Source organism: Belonocnema kinseyi, chromosome 10, assembly GCF_010883055.1.
Source record: "Belonocnema kinseyi isolate 2016_QV_RU_SX_M_011 chromosome 10, B_treatae_v1, whole genome shotgun sequence".
NCBI lineage: Eukaryota > Metazoa > Arthropoda > Insecta > Hymenoptera > Cynipidae > Belonocnema > Belonocnema kinseyi.
In genome coordinates, this window is record NC_046666.1 from 54,852,976 (window position 1) to 54,877,005 (window position 24,030).

The 24,030-nt window shown below is 26.5% G+C and overlaps 2 protein-coding genes across 2 annotated transcripts in view; one reads left to right on the forward strand and one right to left on the reverse strand.

Annotated features, from left to right (window-relative positions):
• Positions 1-24,030, forward strand: part of LOC117181119 (xaa-Pro aminopeptidase 1-like) — a 276,118-nt gene that overhangs the window by 165,548 nt on the left and 86,540 nt on the right. The window lies entirely within an intron of this gene.
• The window catches only part of LOC117181694 (esterase FE4-like), a 35,122-nt gene continuing 11,307 nt past the window's right edge, over positions 216-24,030 (reverse strand). Inside the window, exons 3-9 of the mRNA XM_033374624.1 lie at positions 17,081-17,266; positions 16,779-16,978; positions 16,082-16,250; positions 12,073-12,239; positions 11,841-11,985; positions 6,200-6,332; positions 216-451 (exon numbers count right to left, since the gene is read on the reverse strand). Of these exons, the coding sequence (XP_033230515.1) occupies positions 268-451; positions 6,200-6,332; positions 11,841-11,985; positions 12,073-12,239; positions 16,082-16,250; positions 16,779-16,978; positions 17,081-17,266 (1,184 nt within the window). The 3' untranslated portion in view covers positions 216-267. The remainder of the gene's footprint in view (positions 452-6,199; positions 6,333-11,840; positions 11,986-12,072; positions 12,240-16,081; positions 16,251-16,778; positions 16,979-17,080; positions 17,267-24,030) is intronic.

Below are 24,030 nucleotides of genomic sequence, written 5' to 3' on the forward strand. Positions count from 1 at the left end.
TTTAATTTACAGTATTATGTCTACGTGAAATTTTTCTTTTCTCATATCGCTGGTTGGTATACATATTCTGATGGTAACGTTAATCGTTCGAGTATTAATAGTTGAATAAATACGTTTATAATAAATTCTGACTTGTCTCTTCCTTTAATTTTATTTTTCTCAAATTTAAATGGAATTTTACATCAGATTATTAAAATTCTTTTTTTTTTTTTTTTAATTGAAATTGTTTAAATTAAATTTAGCGGATTTTCGAGAGTGAATTTTCACTTATGAAAAGAGACTTGCGTATTCTCCCAAAACATCTTTATAGAGATTTGCCCAAAAACTGAGACGTTCTTTAAAAAGACCTTTCTCCATTTTTAGAGGCAAATTTATATTCATGTAGTTTCCTTCCGGACCGAGAGGTTCCCAATTTTCCGTGATGTCATCGTCCAATTTGTTTGTTGGATTTCTATAAAATAAAAGATATTTATGAAAATTGTATTTGAAAGTTATAACTAAAATTCAGGGTGGCCGCTGGAGCAGGAATTTTTTTAATTTTCAGAAGAAAATTTGGTCCACGTTCGATTTCAACAGCCTTTAAATAATTATTTAAATGAATTGTTATGTTTATCAATTATGCTATTATTTAGCTCACAATGCGTAATTCAAATTTTTTGACTTTACAAATTTTCCATTAAAAATATTTATTTTTAAGCTTACATTTTTAATTTAAAGAATTTTTAAATGCTTTTTCAAAGACTTAAACCAATAAAAAATAAAAGCCTTTGATGTTTAAAATTTTGGATAAAAAATATTTTTATTTAATAAATAAATACATTTCTTAAATTCATCTGTACTTTAAGTAATAAAAAATGAAGAAAAACTATTGGACAAAACGATTGTAAATCAGTTCGAAATTTAAGAATTTTCAGATTTTAACGTTTAAACTTAAACTGTTTCAATTTGAAAGTCTTAGTTATTAAACAAATGTGAATGTGTGACTGAAAGTTTGTAAACTATTTTCAACTGAAAACTAACTTCATAATAATATATTCTTAATTAAGGGGTTTTAAAAAATTTTTAATATTTTTTCAGGCTAAAATATTCCATTTTTAACCTATCCAATTTGAAATTTTTAATTTAAAAAGAGATTAATTATTGAATATTCAGCAATATTTGTGAAATTTAAAAATTTGTATGTATAATTTACAAATGACCGTGTGTATAAAAAATTTGAGTAATTCTAAGAGATTATTAGGAGTTTTAAAAAGATAAAGAATAATCATGCAAATTTGAGAAAGTTTTCTTAAAATCTTCTAGAATCTTTTTTGAAAATATTGTTTAAATCTTTGAAAAACTGTTGAAATATTCTCTTAAAATAATTATTTGAAAATAAAAAATAATTTTTAATTTTTCTATGAATCTTAAGAAAATGTTTCTATTATTTTAAAATCTTTCACAATTCTTGAAAAGAATCTAATTTTTTTGTTTAAAATCTACGAGAATCTACATTTTGTTTTAGATTAGGCTATCATTTCAAGTTTTACATTAAATTTGAATCTTTTTAAAACTTGTACATATCTCTTAAAATTACTCCGATTCGCCTCCAAATAATAAATATTCAATTGTTATTTATACATCCAAATTGTAAAGAAATTTTATAAAATTTGCAGGATTTTCTGAAAATAGTAGAAAAAATTTAATTAATTTTGACAGATATTTAGAAGTTCGGAAAAAATATCCAAAATAATTTTAAATTAAAAACATTTTTTTAATTAAAAACTTTTAAACTTAAATTTTAAAAGCTCAAAATTCAACAGTTCCACTTTGAGTGCTTTCATTTGCAGCTCAGTTTTTATTACCTCAAGTGAAAAATTTTTTAGCCTTAGTGCTCGATTTTTTAAATTTCATTGACCGTGAAAAATGTTTGCGAACAGGGAAATGGCCGGGAAACCCCGGGAAATGACAGTGAATTTATTTCTTGACGGGGAATTTTACGAATTTTAAGAAAAAAAATTTTGACCAAATTTGATTTCAACAGTTTTGTAAATAATTAAAGTATAAAAAACTGAACAATAATTGATTAGACAAAACGATTCTAAATCCTTTCAAAATTTGAGAATTTCCAGATTGTAACTGTTTGAATTCGAAAGTTTTAATACGAATTGAAATGAATATAATATCATTTATTCCGATAATTTTATTTTTAAATAACAATTTTAATGTTTTTTCAATCAAATATTTTTAATTCAAAGTTTTAGGTCTTCCTTCACATTATTTTTTATATTAAATTGAATAAATAAATTTATTAATATATTATTTTTATTAGTTTTCTTAGCCATTAAAAATTTCACTGTTCATTTAAGACGAGTAAATTGAATGCAAATATTTTGAAACTGGATTTTGAAAAAAACTTTCTTCTGTTTTGTTCTGCTTAAAAAATGTTTTATTTGTAAGTGAAATTGTTAAATTTTGACGTATAAATAGCAATTGAACACTTATTATTTGTAAAAAAAATTTGACTAATTTCAAAAGATATTTCGTAGTTTTTAAAAGTTTCAAAATTAATTAAAAACTTGAAATGTCTTTAAATAATTGAAAAGAAGTATGTTAACATTTATGTTTAGAACTTCAAAAGAAATTTTAAAATTCCCTGAATTTTTCCTACAACTGTTGGAAAATCCTGAAAATAAAAAAATCCTTAAAATCTTCCAGGCTCTGTTTTGATCATTTTGAAAATCTCTTAAAATCTTTTTAAATTTTCTGTTACAGTAATTTTTCAAAATGAAAAATCATTTACAATTTTCCTAGGAGTCTTAAGAAAATGTTTTTATTCTTTTTAAGCCTTTCACAATTCTTAAAAAGTTAAAAAATTTTTTGTTTGAAATCTGCGAAAATCTGCATTTTCTTTTAAATTTGGCTGCGGGTATTCAACAGTGATTTTAAATTTGGAAAAATATAAAACCACTTCTGGATTTCTCAGTATTCTGAAGTAAAATTTTTTAGTTTTTGATGGATGCTTAAAATATTTAAAATGAAAATAAATTAACTTCTAATTGAAAAAATGGTTAAGTTAAAAAAAAAAATTATTTTTTAATTTGTCTAGCTTAAAATTACTTTAAATAATACATTTTTGAGAATTTTTAAAGTTCATTGTTTGATTTTTTAATTTAGAGTATTGAAAATGTTAACATGGATTCATATTTTTGGAATTCAATTTGAATCTTTGAACTCTATAATTTATAAAAGTTCTAAATTTTGCATTATATCTGCATTTTATTTAAAAATTTTCAATTGAAAAATGTTAGTACCTTCCATTTCATACGTGTAAATTTAATTCGTTGTTTATTGTTTATTACTTTAAATTAAAAAATGTTTAGAATACAGTTCGGTTTTTTAAATTTCATTGATCGAATTCGAAAATCATTTGCTTAAAAAAATTTTCCATTTTAGATTTTTATTTTTAAGCTTATGTTTTTAATTTAAAGAATTTTAAAATTCAGTCTTGAAGACTTAAACAAGTAAAAAGGAAAAGCGTTTGAAGTTGAAAATGTTGGAAAAGAACCATTTTTAAATCGTTAAAATTTCGAAGAACTTTTAAACTTTGAATGTTGCAGTTTTAAATTTTATTTTCAAAAAAATCTTTTTTTGTAAGTGAAATTTTTTATTTTTATATATAAATAACAATTGAACAATTATTATTCATAGAAATAATTGGAGTATTTTTAAGAAATATTTAGAAGTTTTGAAAAGATTAAAGATTAATTTCAAATAATTTAACGAAATATTTGTGCTGACAAAATTCGGCATTTGTACTGAAATTTCGGTGCAAATAGCAACAGTCTAATTTAAAAGACAATAAAAATTTTTGCATATTTAAAAAAAAAATTTAAAAGCTTTTTAAACAGGGCTTCAAAAGACTGAAAAAACATTTTTATTCGAGATTCCTAAGAAAATTGAAAATGATTTTTCATTTTGAAAAATTATTTTAAGAGAATATTTAAAAAGATTTTAAAAGATTTCCAAAATTGTCAAAAAAGAATCTGGAAGATTTCAAGGATTTTTTTTTAAATGGCAGGATTTTCTAAAAATCGTAGGCAAAATTGGATTTATTTTAAATTTGAAAAATATAAAACAATTTTTAGATTTCTCAAGATTTTAAATATAATTTTGAAACTTTTCAAGGGTGTTTAAACTATTTAAGATGAAAATAATTTAAGAAGTGTTCAGATTAAAAAAATTTAATTTGGTCATTTTTTATGTTTCTCGCTTAAAATTGCTTAAAATAATAGAATTTTGAAAATATTAGAGTTCGTTGATTGATTTTTTAATTTATAGAGCATTGTAAATTATAATGTACATAGTATATATTTTTAGAATTGAATCTGAATCTTTGAACTCTAAATAATTTATCAAAGTACTTCCATTTTATACATTTTTATTTTTATTAAACATTGGAAAACAAAATTTTGGAATTAAAAAACTTTTAAGTTCAATTTTAAGAGTTTAAAACTCAAAAGTTTCATTTTAAGTACTTTAATTTGTAGTTTATTTTTTATTGCTTCAAATGGAAAAATTCTTAGCTGTAAAATTCGATGTTTTAAAAAGTTTTATTGACCCTGCAAATTGTTTGCGAACCGGGAATTTTTATCGTCGATTAAAACGACCACCTTGCAACTGTAAATATAAATAAGTGAATAAATAATTTTTCAAATGGATATGTACTTTAAGTATTAAAAATTGCAGAATAATTTTTTTGATAAAACGATTCTAAATTCTTTCAAAATTTAAGAATGTATTTAAAGGCATTTATTTAATTAAAAATGTTGTTTTATTCTAAATTATTCACTTTTTAACACATTTAATTTATAAGATTTTAATTTAGAAATGAAGTGAAATATTTAAAAGTAAACAATTTGAAAATTAATCATTTCACATAGAAAGTTTTGAATTGTTAAAATTTTGAAAAGCTTTTGAACTCTACACGTTAACATTTTTATTGTTGTATTCTAAAAATGTTTAATTTGTAAACCAAGTTGTTGAATTTTTATGTAGAAATACTAATTGAACACTTATTATTTGTAGACAAAATTTGAGTAATTTTAAAAGATATTTAGAAGTTTTGAAAAGATTAAAAATTAATTTAAACGAAGTGTGTAAAAAAACTTTCAGAGCTTCTGAACATATTTTAAAATGAATAGAATTTTCCCTTCAATTTTGGAAATCTCTTAAAATCTTTTTAAATATTCTGTTAAAATAATGATTTAAGATGAAAAATAATTTTCAATTTTCCTAGAAATATTAAGAAAGTTTTTTATTCTTTTGGAACGTTTTACAATTCTTCTAAATTTTTGTTTTGAAATCTGAAAAAAACTACATTTTTTGAAAAATTAGGTTTTAAATTAATTTTGACATCTTTAAAAATTTTTTATATCTCTTAAAATTACTCTAATTTTTTCTACAAATAATATGTTTTCAATTGTTAATTATAAAACCAAATTTGAAGGAAATTTGTTCAAATTCGCAAGATTTTCTAGAAATTGTAGGACAAATTTGATTAATTTTAAAAGTTATTTATAAGTTCTGAAGAAATATTTGAAATTAATTTAATATTTGAAAAAATTTTAAACAACTTCTAGGTTTCTCAGATTTTAAAATAAAATTTTAAAGCTTTTCAAGGATGCTTGAACTATTGAAAATGCAAATTATTTAGCTTCTAATTTAAGAACTTTTTAGTTGAAAAAAATGTACATTTTTTAAGTTTCTAGCCTAAAATAACTTAATAATATAATTTTGAACATTTTTAAGTTCGTTGATTGATGCTTTAATTTAGAATATTGAAAATGTACACGTGGATTTATATTTTTGGAACCTAATCTAAATTTTTGAACTCTATAATAATTTATGAATGTTAAATTTTCTGAATTTTGTAGTTTATCTGCATTTTAATAAAACATTTTTGAATTGTAAAACTTTAAAACTTCAATTTTAAAAGATTAAAATTCAAGAGTTCCACTTTGAATACTTTAATTAGTTGTTTATTATTTATTACTTTAAATGGGAAAATGTTTAGAATAGAGTTCGATTTTTAAATTTTTATTGACCGAGAAAAATGTGTGCGGATCGGGAAATCACCGGGATTTTTTTTTTGTCGATTAAAACGGTCACCCTGAAAATCTTCAAAATCACTTTTATTAAATTGGATGCATTGTCTTACCTATACTTGGCAAAGTTTGTCCAGAGTTTTATGAAAGTTCTGGTCATTTTTTCAAACGGAGTTCCTGGTTCAGCCTTGTGTTTAAATGCGTTTGAGTAAAATTCGTAGACAAACTCGTCACCGTGCGTGACACCTGTTTTAAATTAACTTTTTTATTTTTTATTAGCTCTAAAAATTAATTTGAAGCCTTTACTTTGATGTCTTGTAACTCTTGGTCAGATTTGATTTTTCTCCGTCCTGAGGTAGTTTTAAATGACGAAAATTAAATTTTAAAACGCAATATAATAGATAGCGGCCCTGCGGACTTAATTTTAAAAATCATTCGTTATTAATAAAATTTGTTAATTTATTTTCTATAAAAAATGTCTTCTACTATAAAAGATGGCTTTTTAAGAAAATAATTGAATTAAAAAAAAAATACATTTTTAACATAATAGTTGAATAAATATATAATTAATAATAGGGTTTATACTTACATTCCAATCAAACAAAATGAAATTTATAAAAAAAAATAATTATGATTTTAAAACCAAAGACACGAAAATTCGTCTTTTTGGGTTTAAAATTCTTGTATTAGCAATAGCACGTTTAACATAGAATCCTTCGTAAACTGAATAAAACAGTTTTTTAGATACAAATCTAAAATTTATTAATTTATTTTTAACAAAAATGTCTTTTCTACTATAAATGTGCCCTTTTAACAAAATACTTGAATTTTCAACAAGAAATAAAAAAATGTTTACATAATAGTTAAATTTTCAACCTAAAAATGCAAATTCTCAAGAAAAAAGTGTAATAATTCATATGTGAATAAAAGAAGATGAAATTCATTTTCAAAAAATCATTTTAAAAACAAAAAGATGAAAATTCGTCTTTTCGTTTGTAAAATTCTTTTAGTACTAATAGCGCTTTTAACATAGAATCTTTGGTAAACAGAATAAAACCCTATTTCAGATACAAATCTAAAATTTATTAATTTATTTTAAACAAACAAGTCGTTTTTACTATAAAATGCAACTTTTTAACAAAATAGTTGAATTTTCAAAAAATTATTTGAAAATGTGCACATAATAGTTCAATTTTCAACCTAAAAATGCAAATTCGCAAGAAAAAATTGTAATAGTTTATACTTGAATAAAAAAAAGAAATTTAATTAAAAAAAAAAATTTTTGGACAAAAAGATGAAAATTCGTCTTTTTGGTTTTAAAATTCTTTTAATACTAATAACGCTTTTAACATATAATCTTTTGTAAACAGAATAAAACAGTATTTTAGATACAAAATTTATTAATTTATTTCAAACAAAAAAATATTTTCTACTATAAAATGTGACTTTTTAACAAAATATTTAAATTGTTTAACATAATAGTTGAATTTTTAACCTGAACATGCAAATTTTTAGTTTATATTTGAATAAAAAAAATTAAATTTATACAAAAAAAATAATTTTAAACCCAAAAAGACGAAAATTCGTCTTTTTGGATTTAAAATTCTTGTAATACTAATAGCACTTTTAAAATAGAATCTTTTGTAAACGGAATAAAATTATATTTCAGATACCAATGTAATCATTTATTTTAAACAAAGAAAATATTTTTTACTATAAAATGTGACTTTTTAACAAAATTCTTGAATTATCAAAAAAATATTAAAATTTTTCAATATAATAGTTGAATTTTCAACCTAAAAATGCAAATTACCAAGAAAAAAGTGCAATAATTTATATTTGGATAAAAAAAGATGACATTTACACACAAAAAAAGAATTTTAAAACCAAAAAGACGAATTAAAAAAAAAAGATTTTTTTACTCAAGAAATAAAAGTTATTTTTTTTACCAAAAGAAGGAGGTTTTCCAACCAAAAAAGTTCAATATAAAAAAAATGAGAAAAATTACGTTATCAGTTTAAAAATTAATTTTCAAACAAAAAAAGGCCTTTCCTCTGAAGAGTTAAATTTTCAACCAAAAACGGAAGCTTTCAATTGGGGAAAAAATTTTATAATTTAGTTTAAATATTACCCAAGCAGTTGAATTTTCAATTAAAAAAGATTATAATAGATCAGAATTTTTAACCAAAAAGTTGCATTTTCATAAAAAAAATGAAATTCTTACTAAAACAGATGGATTTTTATATCAAAAAGGTAAATTTTCGAAAAAATAGTTGAATTATCTGTTAGAAAAGTTTTCAGTTCTTTTTACAATAAAAATATTGATTTAAAATTTCGTCTTCGGTTTTCAAATTCTTGCAATACTAATAGAACTTTTAACACAGAATCTTTTGTAAACGAAGTAAAAAGTATTTTAGATACAAAATTAAAAATGTTCAAATTTAATAATTTATTTTGAACGAAAAAAGTCTTTTCTACTATAAAATGTGACTATTCAACAAAATACTTGAATTTTCAACCTAAAAATGCAAGTTCCCGAGAAAACAGTATCATTTTTTGTACTTAAATAAAATAAAAATGTATACATTAAAAAAAAAGAATTCTAAAGCCAAAAATATGCGAATTTTCAAAAAATAAAAATTTTGTAGTCAATAAAGAAATAAACATTGATCTTAATTGTTGTACCATGAAACCAAAAGACATATTTTCTCTACAAAAATTGAATTAAAAAAATAAAAAAGAATATGACCGTCACAAAATTAATTTCTCACGAAACTGATTCATTTTCATCCCATAAAAATGAAATTTCAAACCAAGAAAATAATTTTTCTTACCAAAAAAGGAGATTTTCCAACTAAAAAAATCTTTAAGTATTGGAAACGTTATGTTTTCGGTTAAAAAATTAATTTTAAACCAAAAAAGGCATTTCCACTGAAAAATTCAATTTTCAAGCAAAGACACAAGTTTACAATCAAATAAATAAATTTTTAATCATAATAGTTTAAATTTTACTCAAGTAAATATTTCTTAACAAAATAATTTAACCAAATCTTGCTAACAAAATAGTTAAATACTTAAGTAAAGAAGAATAATTCTTAACTAAAAAGTTACCTTTTCATAAAAAATTGAAATTTTTACTAAAACAGATGAATTTCTAAATGGAAAACGTAAATTTTCAAAAAAAAAAATGGTTGAACTTTATGTTTAAAAAGATTTCAGTTTACTTTTCACGCTCAAAATATGAATCTTTAAACAGGAAATAAGTTTAAAAAAAAATGGAATTTTCAATCCAAAAAGACGAATTTTGAACCAAGTAGGATGATCCAAAAAGAGAATAAGTTTATTTTAAAACAGATCAAGATTTATTTAACAAATAAATTGAAAAATAGTTTAATTTTCATTCAAAAAACATTCCAGTTGACTTTTCAAGATCAAAATATCAATTTTTCAACATAAAATAAGTTTTTACGAAAAATATCGAATTTTACATTCAAAAGGAAGTATTTTTTCAAGCAAAAAGGATGAATTTTTAATAACATAGTTGAATTTCTCTAACAAATTGGTTGCATTTTTATCCAGGAAAGATGAAATTTGTGGTAAGACAAGATGAATTATTAATAAAAAAACTACATCTTTTTTTATGTTGAAATTTCATCCAAAAAAGATTTCAGTCCATAAAAAAAAAAGTTTTAAACGAAAAGTTAATTTTCTACGAAATAGTTAAATTTGAAATAAAACAGTAAAATTTTAAACCAGAAAGTATGACTGTGAAACAAAATAGTTTAATTTTCAACCAAAAAGTTTCATTTTGATGCAAGAAAGATGAAAATTCTCTTAAAATAGATGATTTTGATTTTTAAAAATTAAAGAAAAAAGTTGAATTTTAATCCAGAAAAAATTTCCGTTCGCTTTTTAACACCAAAATATCATATTTAAACAAAAAGTGAATTTTCTAAGAAGTAGTTCAATTTTCAAGAAAACAGCAGACTTTTCAACCCAAAAGTATGCCTTTTCAAATAATAATTTTTTCTTCTATTTTTTCTACTAAAGAAAATGAATTTTAAAATAAAAAAAAAAACTTTCAGGAAAGACTTGAATTTGCAATCAAACATTTGCATTTTTATTCAAGAAAGATTAAATACCTTCTAAAAAGATGAATTAAAAAAAAACCTTACAAAAATAGTTAAATTTTGATCGAAAGAAGATTCCAGTTCTCTTTCCAATACCAACATAAGAATTGTAAACAATCATTTAATTTTCTGCTCAATAGTCGAATTTTTAAGCAACAATTATGAGTTTTTAACAAGATTGTTAAATTTTCAACTAAACAGTTGCATTTTTGTCAAAGAAAAATGAAAATTCTAATAAAATGGGTGAATTTTTAAATCAAAAAGACAAATTTTCAACAACAAAAAATAGTTGAATTTTCATCAAAAAAGAATTCTATTGACTTTTCAACACAAAAATACGAATTTTAAACAAAAAGTACATTTTCTAGGAAATATTTGAATTTTGAACAAAACAGTTTCATTTTTACTCCAGAAAGATGAAATTTTTCTACTAAAAACAGGTGAACCTTTAAATCAAAGACAAATTTTCAGAAAATAAAACAGTTTACATCAAAAAAATATTTCAGTTGACTTATCAGCAACAAAATAAGAATTATAAATAAAAGGCTAATATTTTACGAAAAGAGGTCAATTTTTAACCCGAAAAGATGAATTTTTAACAAAACAGTTGAATTTACAACAAAAAATAATGTCTTTTTAATAAAATTGTCAAATTTTCAGCCAAATAATAAAATTTATAAAGAAGAGAATTTTTTTTTTGCGAATTTTCACTTTGTAAGTTTCGCCCTTCAAAACTACCTTACGTCTCAAAGTGGAGCAAGCAAAAAGGCCATGGATAAGTTGATTTTCATAAGTGAAGTTTATTTAATAACAAAAATGAAAAAAAAATTTTTTTTACTTTTGAAGTATGCCGGTTAAAAAAAATGCTTTGATTCAATCAGAAATACCTACAAAACTGAGAGCAACTCTTTTTGTCCGTAAACTGTTCACATTTAGTACGAATCAAGTGACGAATCGCCGCCAATCCTCTCGAAACCATTTTCATTCACTTATTTGTTTATATCATATTCAATAAATTTTATAACATTTGCATTGCTATTAAATAAATCAAAGCATTTTTCTAAAACCGGTATACTTCAAAAGTAGAAATTTTTTTTTCATTTCTGTTATTTAATAAACAAAATAAATTGACAAAAATGTAAAAATCGGCCATGATAGTTCGATGAGAAATTTTATTAGCTTTCATTAACCCTCAAACGGTACACTGGTGCGAATTCGCACCCCAAGTTTTTTCATTTCGTTGGCATTTACGCAAACACAGCTGCAGCAGATTATCCCCACATATATTAAATATATATGCTCAATATGTGTGATTTATGTTAGTCGTTTATGATATGTTCAATATATTAAATAATTAATATTCACATTGCAAACAAACCAATTCGCACTAGTGTACCGTTTACGTATGCTGGATTGGAGTGTACCGCTTGAGGGTTAAAAAAAAAGTAAAAATTGGATAATAATTTTCTTCTGAAAATCTAATTGTCCATGGACTTTTTTTGCCTCACTGTGCGGCTGGAGAAATCAAAGTAAAGGCACCGAATTAATATATTATTTTTATAGTTAATTATTAGAGTAATATTATAAATCTCATATATCTCAAATTAAAAAAATCATCACTCACCTTCTTGCTGTTTCATCAAATTTTTCATGATTCCTATTGGACTGTAATATGAAAACAGGTATTCGTAAACAGGCTGTTTACTTTTGGATGCCATGATTTGTGCCGACATTAAAATACCTTCATTGAACATAATATCACTCGTCATCTGAAATTTATGATCGTAAAAAAATTACAAGTAGTTGGTACTTTAAAACAGTTAGTAAGTTTTACTACTTTGAGTTTTCTATTTCACCTTAATATATTCTGCAGCCGTTTCTGTGGAGAGAGCTTTTCCATCTAAGTAGAACTTTCTGAGAGAATCTCCTATTTCCTTAAGTTTTGCAGCGTCAGTAATGTTGAGCTCGCTGGGTACAAATCCTTCGAAGTAATCGTTCATAACGCCCGCATGTGCCAGCATCACTAATAATAAAAAAATATTTTTCACGAATAACCCCTATTGTATCCTGTATTCGGTTGAAGTCCCTAAAGTACCCTATTTTCAAGATTTAATCCTTAAAGTCCATTGTGGGTGTCTGACACCCAAAAAAATTTTCAAACTAATAAACCATACTTCATTCGAAAAAATTGAGTGAGTGTCGTTATCTAGCTTTAGTTGGAGACACTAACTGTAAGTAAAGTCGTTTAGTAACTGATTCAAGTGTCAGTCTGCTAGCAACAGCTGCTGTAAGTGGAGGTAAAAAAATCGTGGAGTGCAAATAAATATCTTTTTTGAAATCACCCATGTTGCAATATTTTTTTAATGAAAGTACACCATTTCAAAAGTATAGTCATAAATTTTCAGGTTAAAATAATTAAAATTGCTTTAGTTATGAATTTTAAGTAAAAACCCCATTTTTCACCTTTTTTCAATAATTTTTTTAACAAACTTAAAATGAATAAATAGCTATAAAATCAACTCAACCTTATAAAAGATACCTTAAACTATATCGGATAATTTTATTGTGAAAAAATATTCAATAGGGGTTAAACAATACATGATTAAATACGCTGGGGTGTTGAACACCCACGATACACTTTACCGTGATTTTTACGATGTATGCACCTTGAGGGTTAGACTCTTTTTGTAGCCCATAATGGAACTTAAAAAAATGTATAATAAAATTAAAGCTTCCGAGAGTCAGGTATTTCAAACAAGAATCAGGAAATTTGTGTAAGAAGTAACTGAAATTTGAAATATTTTAAGGAATTTTAAAAGATGTCAAGAAATTTTTTTTATTAATTTCGTTCATTTGAAAGGATTTTAAACTGTTTGAATATTTTAGGATAAAGAATTGAAATTCCGAAGATATGGCAGTATTTTACAGGACCTACAAGGTTTTAAGATATTTTAAAAGATTTTATAGGATTTCATCAGATTTCTGAGGATTTAAATTTCTCTAAAAATTTTTTTAATACTTAATTTTAATTTAAAAAAAAATTATTTTGTAAAATATTTTATTGGATTTCAAAAAATTTCTTCAAGTGAAGTGAGGTATTTTATAGGGTTTTAAATATTTGGAAGTTCACCCTGAATTCTTATTAATTCATCTTGAATTCTTTCAAATTCTTATAAATTTTCTTTAATTCACTTGAATTCTTCTAAATTTACACAATTCTAGTCGATTCGATGGATTTTTTAAAAAGTTTTCATTCAATTAAAAATATTTCAGGTTATTCTAAAAGATGACAATGAATTATTAATTAATTTAATTAATTTGAAGGGATTTCAAAGCATTCCAAATATTTTAGGCTAATGCACTTTCTAGAATTTCGGAAGGCGTGGAACGATTTTACAAGACCTATAAGGTTTTAACAAATTTAAAAGCTCTGAATTTATTTTAACACATTCTCCAGATTTCCAGGAAATATCAGACTTTATATAATTTCAGGAGATTTAATCATATTTTAAGGAATTTAGAAGAATATATTTCAGAAAAGAGAGGTATTTCGTAGGGTTTCAAAGATTTTGAGAGATTTGAAATTATTTTTTGGTCGAAGAATATAAAATATTTCAGGGACTTTTACCAGATTCTGAAGAATTTTAAATTAATTTGATTAATTTGAATGGATTTCAAGGAATTTAAAATATTGTGAGTTACAGCATTCTTTTTAGAATTCCGAAAGATATGGAACAATTTTACATTTATGACGGGATTTTTATAATATTTCAAGAGATTTTCAAATATTTTTTGTAATTCATTTTGAATTCCCTCTGAATTATACTTTATCCTAAATTCTTTTACATTCTTAATATTCTTCTAAATCAACTCAATTCTATTCAAATCAATTCAATGGATTTTCGAAAATGTTTTTTTTTTTAATTCATCTTAAAGTCTTCAGAATTCACTTTAAATTCTTGGGAATTCCATCGAATTCTTTTTAATTCTCTTGAATTCTTCGAAACTAATTTCATACTTACTCAATTCAATGCATTTTTTCATATTTTTAAATTGTTTTCTATTTACTTGATTGTTTTTTAAGTTCACTTTAAGTTTCCTTCATATTTTTAAATTGTTTTCATTTCGCATGCATTTTTTGTTTGATGTTTCCATTCTAGAAAATTTTGATTTCCGGAATATTTAGGAATAAAATAATTATTACTTGATGCCATGAGGGCATTCCGTCGAATTCTTTTAAATTCTCTTTCATTTTTCTGAGTTTATTTCAAACTTAATTCAATGCATTTTTCCACATTTTTTATTTGTTTTTAATTTACTTGATTTTTTTTTACATTAAGCTGAATTTTTATTAATTTTATTGTATTTTTATCGTTTTCTTTAAATTTTTCTAAAGTCACTCAAATTTTACTGAAAGTATTGGATTTTTTCGATTTTAAAAATTTTGCCAATTCATTTAAATTGTTTAGTAGTCGCTAGTCACTTTTTTGTTAGTAATTAGTATAAGATTTCGATGATTTAACGAGATCTAAACGTATTTTTTTGGATTCTTGAATTCCTTTAAATTCTTTGGAATTATCTTGATTTTTTTTTAATTCACTCAAATATATTAAATTTAACGGATTAATAAAAATATTTACAAGTTTTTATTATTATAGATCCTGATGACTTTTAACCTAACCTTGAATTCTTAGGCATTCCATCAAATTTTCTTGAATTCCCTTGAATTTTTCAAAGTGCATTTCAAACATACTGAATTTATAGAAGTTTTTTCATAATTTAAAATTGTTTACAATTCATTTGATTTTTTTAAATACACCTTGATTTTTTATGAATTTTATCGAATTCTTCTCTGCTTTATCTTAAATTCTAAGATATGTTTCTAAGATTTGAAGACATTTGAAATTATTTTTTGGTATTCACCTTGAATTCTTCTAAAGTTACTCAATTTTATTGAATTCGATGAATTTTTTTAATTGTTAAAAGTTTTTATTTAATAGATCCTGGTGTCTCTTAATCTCATATTTAATTCTTAGGCATTTCATCAAATTATTTTGAATTTCCTTGAGTTTTTCTAATCTCATTTCAAAGTTACTGAATTCATAAAAGTTTAAAAGGTTCATCGAATTCTTCTCGTTTATCTTAAATTCTTGTATGTTCAAGATTGTTTTACACTGAGTTATTTCAAACTCTTTGGAATTCTTTTGGATTTTTTTAATTCTCTTGAATTTTTCTCAATTTGTTCAATTCCATTTAATTCAATAGATTTTTTTTTCATTTTTAAAAGTTTTTATTCTTAGGCATTTCATCAAATTCATTTGAATTTCTTTGAATTTATCTAAGCTCGTCTAAAAGTTGCATTTTGTGTGAATGTAAAAAAAATCTACCTCCAAGTTTTATGAATTTCATCGAATTCTTCTCGTTTACCTTAAGTTCCTCTAAATTAATTCCAATTTTACTAAAATCAATGTCTTATAAATTGATTCTACATTTGTTACCTGCGTAACTGGAAAAAAGTACCCTATGAGTGTTATCTATATTTTACCCCGTAGGGACTGCGAGACCTGCAAAAGTTTCTACAACGCCCAAAATAATTAAACAAATGATTTAAACCGTAAAAAATCTCTATTTCAAAAAATTACGATTTTCAGAATACAGTGAAACTCTTCAATAGCCCTCCCTTCTATATCCCTTCCGAGAATTGACGCCGCGCCGCATATAGGTCTAACAGGAGTTGCGCGGGATCTGCGGCTAAACAAACAAAAGTGGAGCGGGCTATAATGAGTTAGTTCCCAACCGTTGTCAGTCCCAAAAATCGGCACTATAGAAGAGTTTCACTGTAATTAGTAATGAAAGAATTATTACTTGGTGCAAAGACGGCAGTTTCTTCTAAAGTAACTCCAATCAACACTGGAACTTCAGCGAATTTGGCGGATTTCAACAACTCCCATGGATCAGCTGGCAAAAATACTTCTTGTCCTACTTGTGGTTCAACTACTGGCACAAATGCGTGCGTATGACCATTCATTGCATTCTGAAATAAAAAGAAAAAAATATTTTAAATAAAAATATAAAAATCCAACCGAAGAAGTTATGTGGTTCGATTTCCAGCCAAGCGAAGATCTTTTTTCGAAAAAAAAATTTAATTAAAATTTGTTTAATTTATAGCTTCATCTAGTCTGAAAAGAGGATACGAATTTCTGTTCTTCTCTGAAGATAATACAGATTCCTTGAAAATTCTAATACTTAACACCTGGCAAAAAATCCATGTATTTTTTAACTAGGATTCTTCTTTCGATCTCCCTAGTAGCTTAAGGGAAAAACACCCGAACGTCAATCGGAAGTTCTATTATTCGATTCCCAGCGGAGCGAAAAAAATATTTTTTCAGAAAAAATTTTGTTTTGAAGTTTTTTAATTCATAGCTCTATCTAGTTTGAAAAGACGTTAAGAGTTCCTGTTAATCTCTGATGGTAATATAGATTCCTTGACACATTCTACATAAATCCAAAAAAATGAAATGTTCCGGGTCTCCTACTCAAACATAAAATAAATATTCTTTACCAGGCCTTCAGCAACTACTTTACTGGCATCGACAAGTTCCTTTGCAGAAAATTCCATTAGTTTCTTAATGAGCTCAGCCGAATCGGTGGTTTTTACTCCCAAAACTTCACCCAATTTGAAAGCCCTTTCCTTTGGATTACAAGAGATGGCCCAGCCGCTCAAAGCCGAACCGCTTTGCATAATAGCATTTTTGAACAAGCCTGATGAAAAATATTTTATAACGATTAAAAAAAATTAACATAATTCGAAAATTCTATTCAATTTTAGAAAAATCTTCTTTTGTTTGAGACATTTTCAATTACCCTTCGACATGGGAGAAAGCATGTGGTATTGTACAGAAGCAGCTCCAGAGCTCTGTCCTACTAAGGTGACTCTGTTGGGGCAACCACCAAAGTTTTGAATATTTTCTTTTATCCATTGCAAGGCCATCACCTGATCTTTCATACCTGCGTTTCCAGGAGCATTAGAATCACCAGTACTGATAAAACCTGAAAAATTAGAACCGGGATTAAATAATCTTCAGAGGCGGTGGAGCCCTTGGGAAGCGGCAAAGTATTCATTTGCCCGCCTGTGAAATCATATGATTGAGTTCATCAGATCATTTACAGTTTTTCAACAATCTACTGATATCGTTGTGAAGTAATTTATGTCTTTGTAAAATCGTCTTAGTCTATCCAAAAGCTTTGCCAAATATTTAAAATCGTTGTAAATTTTTTGAAAGTTATGAGAAATCATTGAAATCTTTCTCGATTATTTGAAATATTTTCGAAATATTTGTGAAATCTTTGAAATCATTGAGAAATCATTGAAGTCCATGAAATCTTTTTAATCTATCCGAAATCTTTGCGAAATATTTTTAATATTTCATAACATTTTTGAAGTGCTTGAACTATTTCGAACATCTTTTAAATCTATTCGAAATCTTTATAAAATATTTGAAATATTTGGGAAATCATGGAAATCTTTGCGAAATATTTCAAATATTTTATAATATTTTTGAAATCTTTGGAAATTCATCTAAATTTTTTCAATTTATCCGAATTCCTAAAAAAATTGAAATCTTTGTGAAGTTTTTGGGAAATCATTGTAGTCTTTGGGAAATCTTTTTAAACAATCTGAAATATTTGCGAAATATTATAAAACTTTGTAAAATATTTAGGTGATCATTGAAATATTTGTAAAATATTAACAACCCAGGTGAAAAAGTTATTTATAGTTTATATATAGTGAAATAGGACAATTATATTTATTATTTGTTTGATCAACTTCTCTATGTAAAACAAATGAAAAATATAAGTATTTTGTCCACTACATATAAATGATATATAACTTTATTACCTGGAAATATTTTCAAAATATTTGATAATATTCGTGAAATTGTTTAAATCTTTGAAATATTCGGGAAATCATTAAAATCATTATGAAATTATTGAAATCTTTGTAAAATCATTTAATCCTTTGTGAAATATTTTTAATCTATCCGAAATCTTTACAAAATATTTTTGAAATATTTTGTAATATTTGCAAAAATGATTAAAATATTTTTGAAAGCTTTGGTAAATCATTGAAATCTTGTAAATATATCCGAAATATTTGAAATGTTTGGGAAATTATTGAAATTCTATTCAAATATTTATGAAGTATTTGGTATATTTAAGAAAATTTTGCGAAATCATTGGAGTCTTAGAGAAATCTTTTCGAACTATCCGAAATTTTAGAGAAATATTACAAGTCTTTGGGAAATCTTTGTGAAACCTTTGGAAATCATTGAAATATTTTTGAAACGTTTGTGAAATTTTTTAAATCTTTGTGGAATCATTGGGAAATCATGTATGCCTTTGTGAAATCTTTGAAATCTATCCGAACTCTTTGCGAAATCTTTGAAATAATTTTTAATATAAAAAAAATGATTAAACTCAATTGTGAAATATTTTTAATCGACCCGAAATCTTTGCGTCATCTTTTTAATCTTTGAGAAATCTTTGATATATTTGGGAAATCATTGAAAGCTTTTTGATATGTTTGGAAAACATTGCGAAATGTTTGATTACACCGAAACACAAAAAAAAATTGGTCTGTCCGACAGACTACACTAGCATATCTATATGTTTTTGGGGTCGCTGAATTCGAATCCGGTGTTCATATAACCAAGTTGGCTCGTATTTTTCTGAAAAACGAAAAAATAGACGTAAAATCGACAAAAACAGCGATTTTTCAGGTATATTTTTTGCAAAAAATATATATTTTCTCGTCCAGTGGACTTAACCAACATATTTATATGTTTTTTGGGTCGGTAAATTCAAATCTGAGGCCCAAATAACCAATTTCGGTCAAACTGTTTCGAAAATTGCAATAATAGACGTAAAATCGGCGAATACAGCGATTTTTCGTGCATATTTTTGCAAAAAATATATATCTTCATCCCCGGTGGACTTATCCAGCATATTCTTATGGTTTTTTGGGGTCACTGATTCTGAATCCGGGGTTCAAATAACCCAGTTGGCTCATATTTTATTGAAAAACGCAAAATTAGACATAAGATCGATGAAAACCTTTAAACCTTTACCTTCCTCGACTGGGATTGTCGTTCACTGTAGATTCCCTTTGCGTCTCACGTTTCGGGGTTCTTAATTTGCGGGGTTCAAATAACCCAGTTGGCTCATATTTGATCGAAAAAAGCAAAAATAAATTCAACGTCAACGGAAACAGCGATTTTTCGTGTATATTTTTGCAAAAAAAAAATATTTTCATGACCGGTGGACTTAACCTGCATGTCTATATTGTTTTTGGGTAGCTGAATCCGAATCCGGGGTCCAAATAACCGAGTTGGCTGATATTTTTTTCGAAAAACGCAAAAATAATGGTAAAATCGAACAAAACAAATGACAGATCCCGCTCGAACTTCACGTCAAAACAAATGACTGAAACAAACAAATTAAAGATCGCGCTCGAACTTCACGTTAGTAAAGAGGACAGTGGTGACAATCTCTTTAAGCGTGCTTCTTCATGTGTCTTCAGCACAGTTTTAAAAACCATTATCAGTTTCTTTTTTTTTGTGTTTTTAAATCACTAGTTTACTATACTATACTATACTATACGATTGAAAGACAGAGAAGGAAATAAGAAAACCCTTAATATTCAAGAATCTACGATATGGAGGAAACCTCTTTAGAAAGAGGAATGCTACTTTTGTATGACAAACCTGACAGGAATCAATAGAAAAAAGAAATGTGCTATCGAATATCCTAATGTACCTAGCGTCACTAAATCTGTTGAAAATAACGATGTTACAAAAAATGACGATGAAAGCAGCGATGTTAATACGGAAGTGTACATAACAAACAATAAAAAGAATAAAGTTCCTAATCTATTTACGTCTGAAGAATTGAATGATTTATCGCGAGATGTCGGTCTCCCTAAAGATACTTCAGAGTATCTTGCTTCCGTTTTGAAAAAGAAGAACTTATTAGCTAAAGGAGTTAAATCAAGCTTCTACAGAAATAGCGAAAAAGAGTTTGGACAGTTTTTTACTTCTGAAGAAAATGATCATGGAAAGTTAGTTTATTGTAAAAACATTGACGGATTATTGGGAAAAATGAAACCTGGACTGTATAGTCCGGAAAATTGGCGGCTTTTCATTGACTCTTCTAAGCGCAGTCTAAAAGCAGTATTCTACGCAACTGAAAGAGCATTACAGTGACTTAAAATTCTCAAAATTCTTGGAATCGTTTTAGGACAGCAATCAGGGTATACAAAAACACCTTGTTACTTGTGCTTATGGGACAGTGGAGATCGCCTTCGTTATTAAAAAAAAAGATGGCCAAAAAGAACATCGTTTGAGCAAGACAAAAAAATATAATTGAAGATCCTCTAGTTGATCCAAAAGAAGTTTTGATTCTACCCCCCGTGTGGAAATAATTCCTGGAAGACTGGAATTATTCTAGCGCCACTGCTGGATTGTTCGTGGCTGTCTATTCACGCCGAATTAGATTGGCGCTCTTTTGGCGTTATCTATACCTACTAGATAGAAAAATCCATCACGCAGTTCTATGTAGACCCACTAATGTCGCTAGCCAGAATTTGACATCACATTAAAATAAAAATTCCGTCTAAAATCTAGCTTGGCTCTAGAAAGTACTTCTATTTGGACTTTGAAAAAGAAGGGGTCATTAAAAAATAATTAATAAAAGATAACAAATTACATTTATTGCAGTGCTCAAATCAAAGGAAATAGAAAAAATAAAGTTGCCTGTGTTGTCAGTTCTGTCTCATAGCGCAGATTTGTTAATTTAATTCATCACTGAATATCGATTGATCTGACGCACTATACATTGTTTATTGGTAAACTATTGAATGAAAGACAAAGCTAATATAAAAAATTATAGCTGAATAAAGACATTTTATCTTCAGGTCTTCTAGGAAAGAAATCTTTCTTTTCGTATGACATGTATCCAGCACTCATCTACATTAAAATGACATATTTCCTAAACTCAAATATTATGCAGTCCTACCAACAGCACTCAACTTTCATCATGCAGTGCAAATTCAAAACTGCTACCAAAAAAGTTTCCAACAAGGACCGGAACCAGATTGCAAGAATCAGATGTTTGCCATGCCGCCATTCAGTGTGAATACTAATTATACTATTCAAAACTGGATTTTCTCATTTTACTCCATAAATACTAGAATCACATATTTTATAGATAATCAGGGCTTAGTCCTCTTTTCAATTAAATCTTTATTCGGAGTAGAACATTGGCTCATTCCAATAGTTTTTGTATCAGGTGTTTTTTTTAATTCTAACCCCAGCATTTGAAAAAAGAGTCTCACAAAAGCTATTGAAATTAAACAATTTTGCACCTCGAATAAAAATTTGATTCAATGCAAGAATAGGACCTAATGATTTAAAGAATATGTAATTCTAATATTTATGGAGAAAAATAAGAAGTCAATTTTGAGATTGGCTTCTGTTTCTAAAACATTTACAATTGACGTTTTCTTTTTTATCAATAGCATTTGGAAACATGCTGTCAAAAAAGCACATACTAGCTATATTCCATTTTTCTTACAGAAATCTGGAATTTGTTAATATTCTCAATGTAGCTCATAGTGCTTTTATGTCAGGAATGATTTAATTATAAAAATAAATATTAAATTTGCAATCTAGGTCGCATCTAGATCTACTGGATTTTACTAGATTCACTAGAACGCGCCAGTACCGCTGTTGCAGATAGTGGCTAGTAGATTGGAGCGTTAAATTTGCGCACTGCCCCAGCATAGTTTCTCGAGATAGCGCCAGTATAGACTCGTGGCGGTCTAGGCTGAAACAGTGTAGCGCCATGAATTATTCCCACACGGGCCCTTAATATAAAGCTGGGTCTTATAAAACAGTTTGTCAAAGCGATTCACAAGGATGGCGATTGCTATGCGTAATTAAAAGATCAATTTCCACAACTTTGCGAAGCAAAATTAAAAGAGGGGATTTTTCGGTGGACCGCAGATAAGAAAAATATTGCAGGATCCAGAATTCATGACAAAAATGTCTGGCACTGAAAAAGATGCCTGGCTTAGTTTTAAAAATGTTGTAAAATACTTTGTAGGTAATAAGAAAAGTCCAGACTATCCACCAGGATATAAAAGAGATGGAGAGGCGATATCAGGGATGTTGGAATATCAACATGATGGCTGACTACTGTTGGAGTTTCAAAAGAGATCATGTCACTCAAGGTACCAAACGAAAGCGAAACGCACTACGTAGGTCTTTTTAGGACAAAAGGGTTCGATACAAACGATATAAAGAAAAATAAAAAATAAAAGAACCCTGTAAGCGTGAGAGGCAAGGGGACTCACGGTAATAAAGCACCCCAAAGGGAACAGAATTTACTATGTCCACGTCATTGTTCCTGGGTAACGCTAAAAGTAAATAAAACTTATTTACAAAAAATCCTACTATTGCCATGCAAGGAGACTGACGCAAATTAAAAACCCCGAAACGTGAGACGCAAAGGAAGGCAAAGGTTTAAAGGTTTTCATCGATCTTATGTCTAATTTTGCGTTTTTCGATCAAATATTATCCATCTGGCTTATTTAAACCCCGGAATCAGAATCAGTGACCCCAAAAAAACATAAGAATATGCTGGATAAGTCCACCGGGGATGAAGATATATTTTTTTTTTTGCAAAAACATGCACGAAAAACCGCTGTTTTCGTCGATTTTACCTCTACTTTTGCATTTGTCAATCAAATATGAGCCAAATGGGTTATTTCGACCCCGGATTCGGATTCAGCGCCCCCAAAAACATAAGGATATGTTGATTTCGACCACCGAGCATGAAAATTTGTTTGATTGCAAAAGTATACGAAAAAAAGTCGCTGTATTCGCCGATTTTACGTCTATTTTTGCGATTTTCGAAAAAGTATGAGCAAAATTGGTTATTTGGGCCTCAGATTCGAATTCAGAGACCCAAAAGACATATAAATATTTTGGTTAAGTCCACCAGGCGAGAAAATATTTTTTTTTTGTAAAAATATACCTGACGAATCGCTGTTTTGGTCGATTTTAGGTCGACTCGGTTATTTGGACACCGGATTCGAATTCAGCGATCCCCAAAAAAAATAATGACCCTGAATTTAGCTATACATATAGATTTGAAAATTGGGGAATTTATTTAAACAAAAGTAATTGACCAATCAAAAAAATATAAACATATCTGAATTCGGCTCAGCCATACCTCTAGGTGATTTTCGAATAATGCAAAAATAATGATTTTTAAACAATTTTATTGTTATAAACAAATGGGAACGCAATATAAACAAACGCAATAGCTGAAAAATGTTTTCAAGCACATTACTGCATACTTCAATAAAATACCCTTAGGTGATTTTTAAATGAACGAAAAAAAATAATTATTCAAACAAATAGAATGTTTATAATTTTTTTTTTCGTTTTTCACGATTTAATGTACAACAATGTTAAGTAAAACCTGATAACGCAAACTAAATAAAAATAATACTATTTTGAACTTTAACCAAACAAACAGAATTAACACTTTATGCATCAAACATTGTTTATATCCCCTCCACTCTCACTGAATGCCGAGAAAGCCTTTTCAAATAAATTTCTATACTGAGACATACAGCCAGAACGAACTACGAGTGTGGATTGATAAGTTTCCGGCCTGACCAAGAAAAACAACGTTTTTAAGAATTTTTTTTTTTTATTTCTCAACATAATCTCCTCCAAGGCTGATAC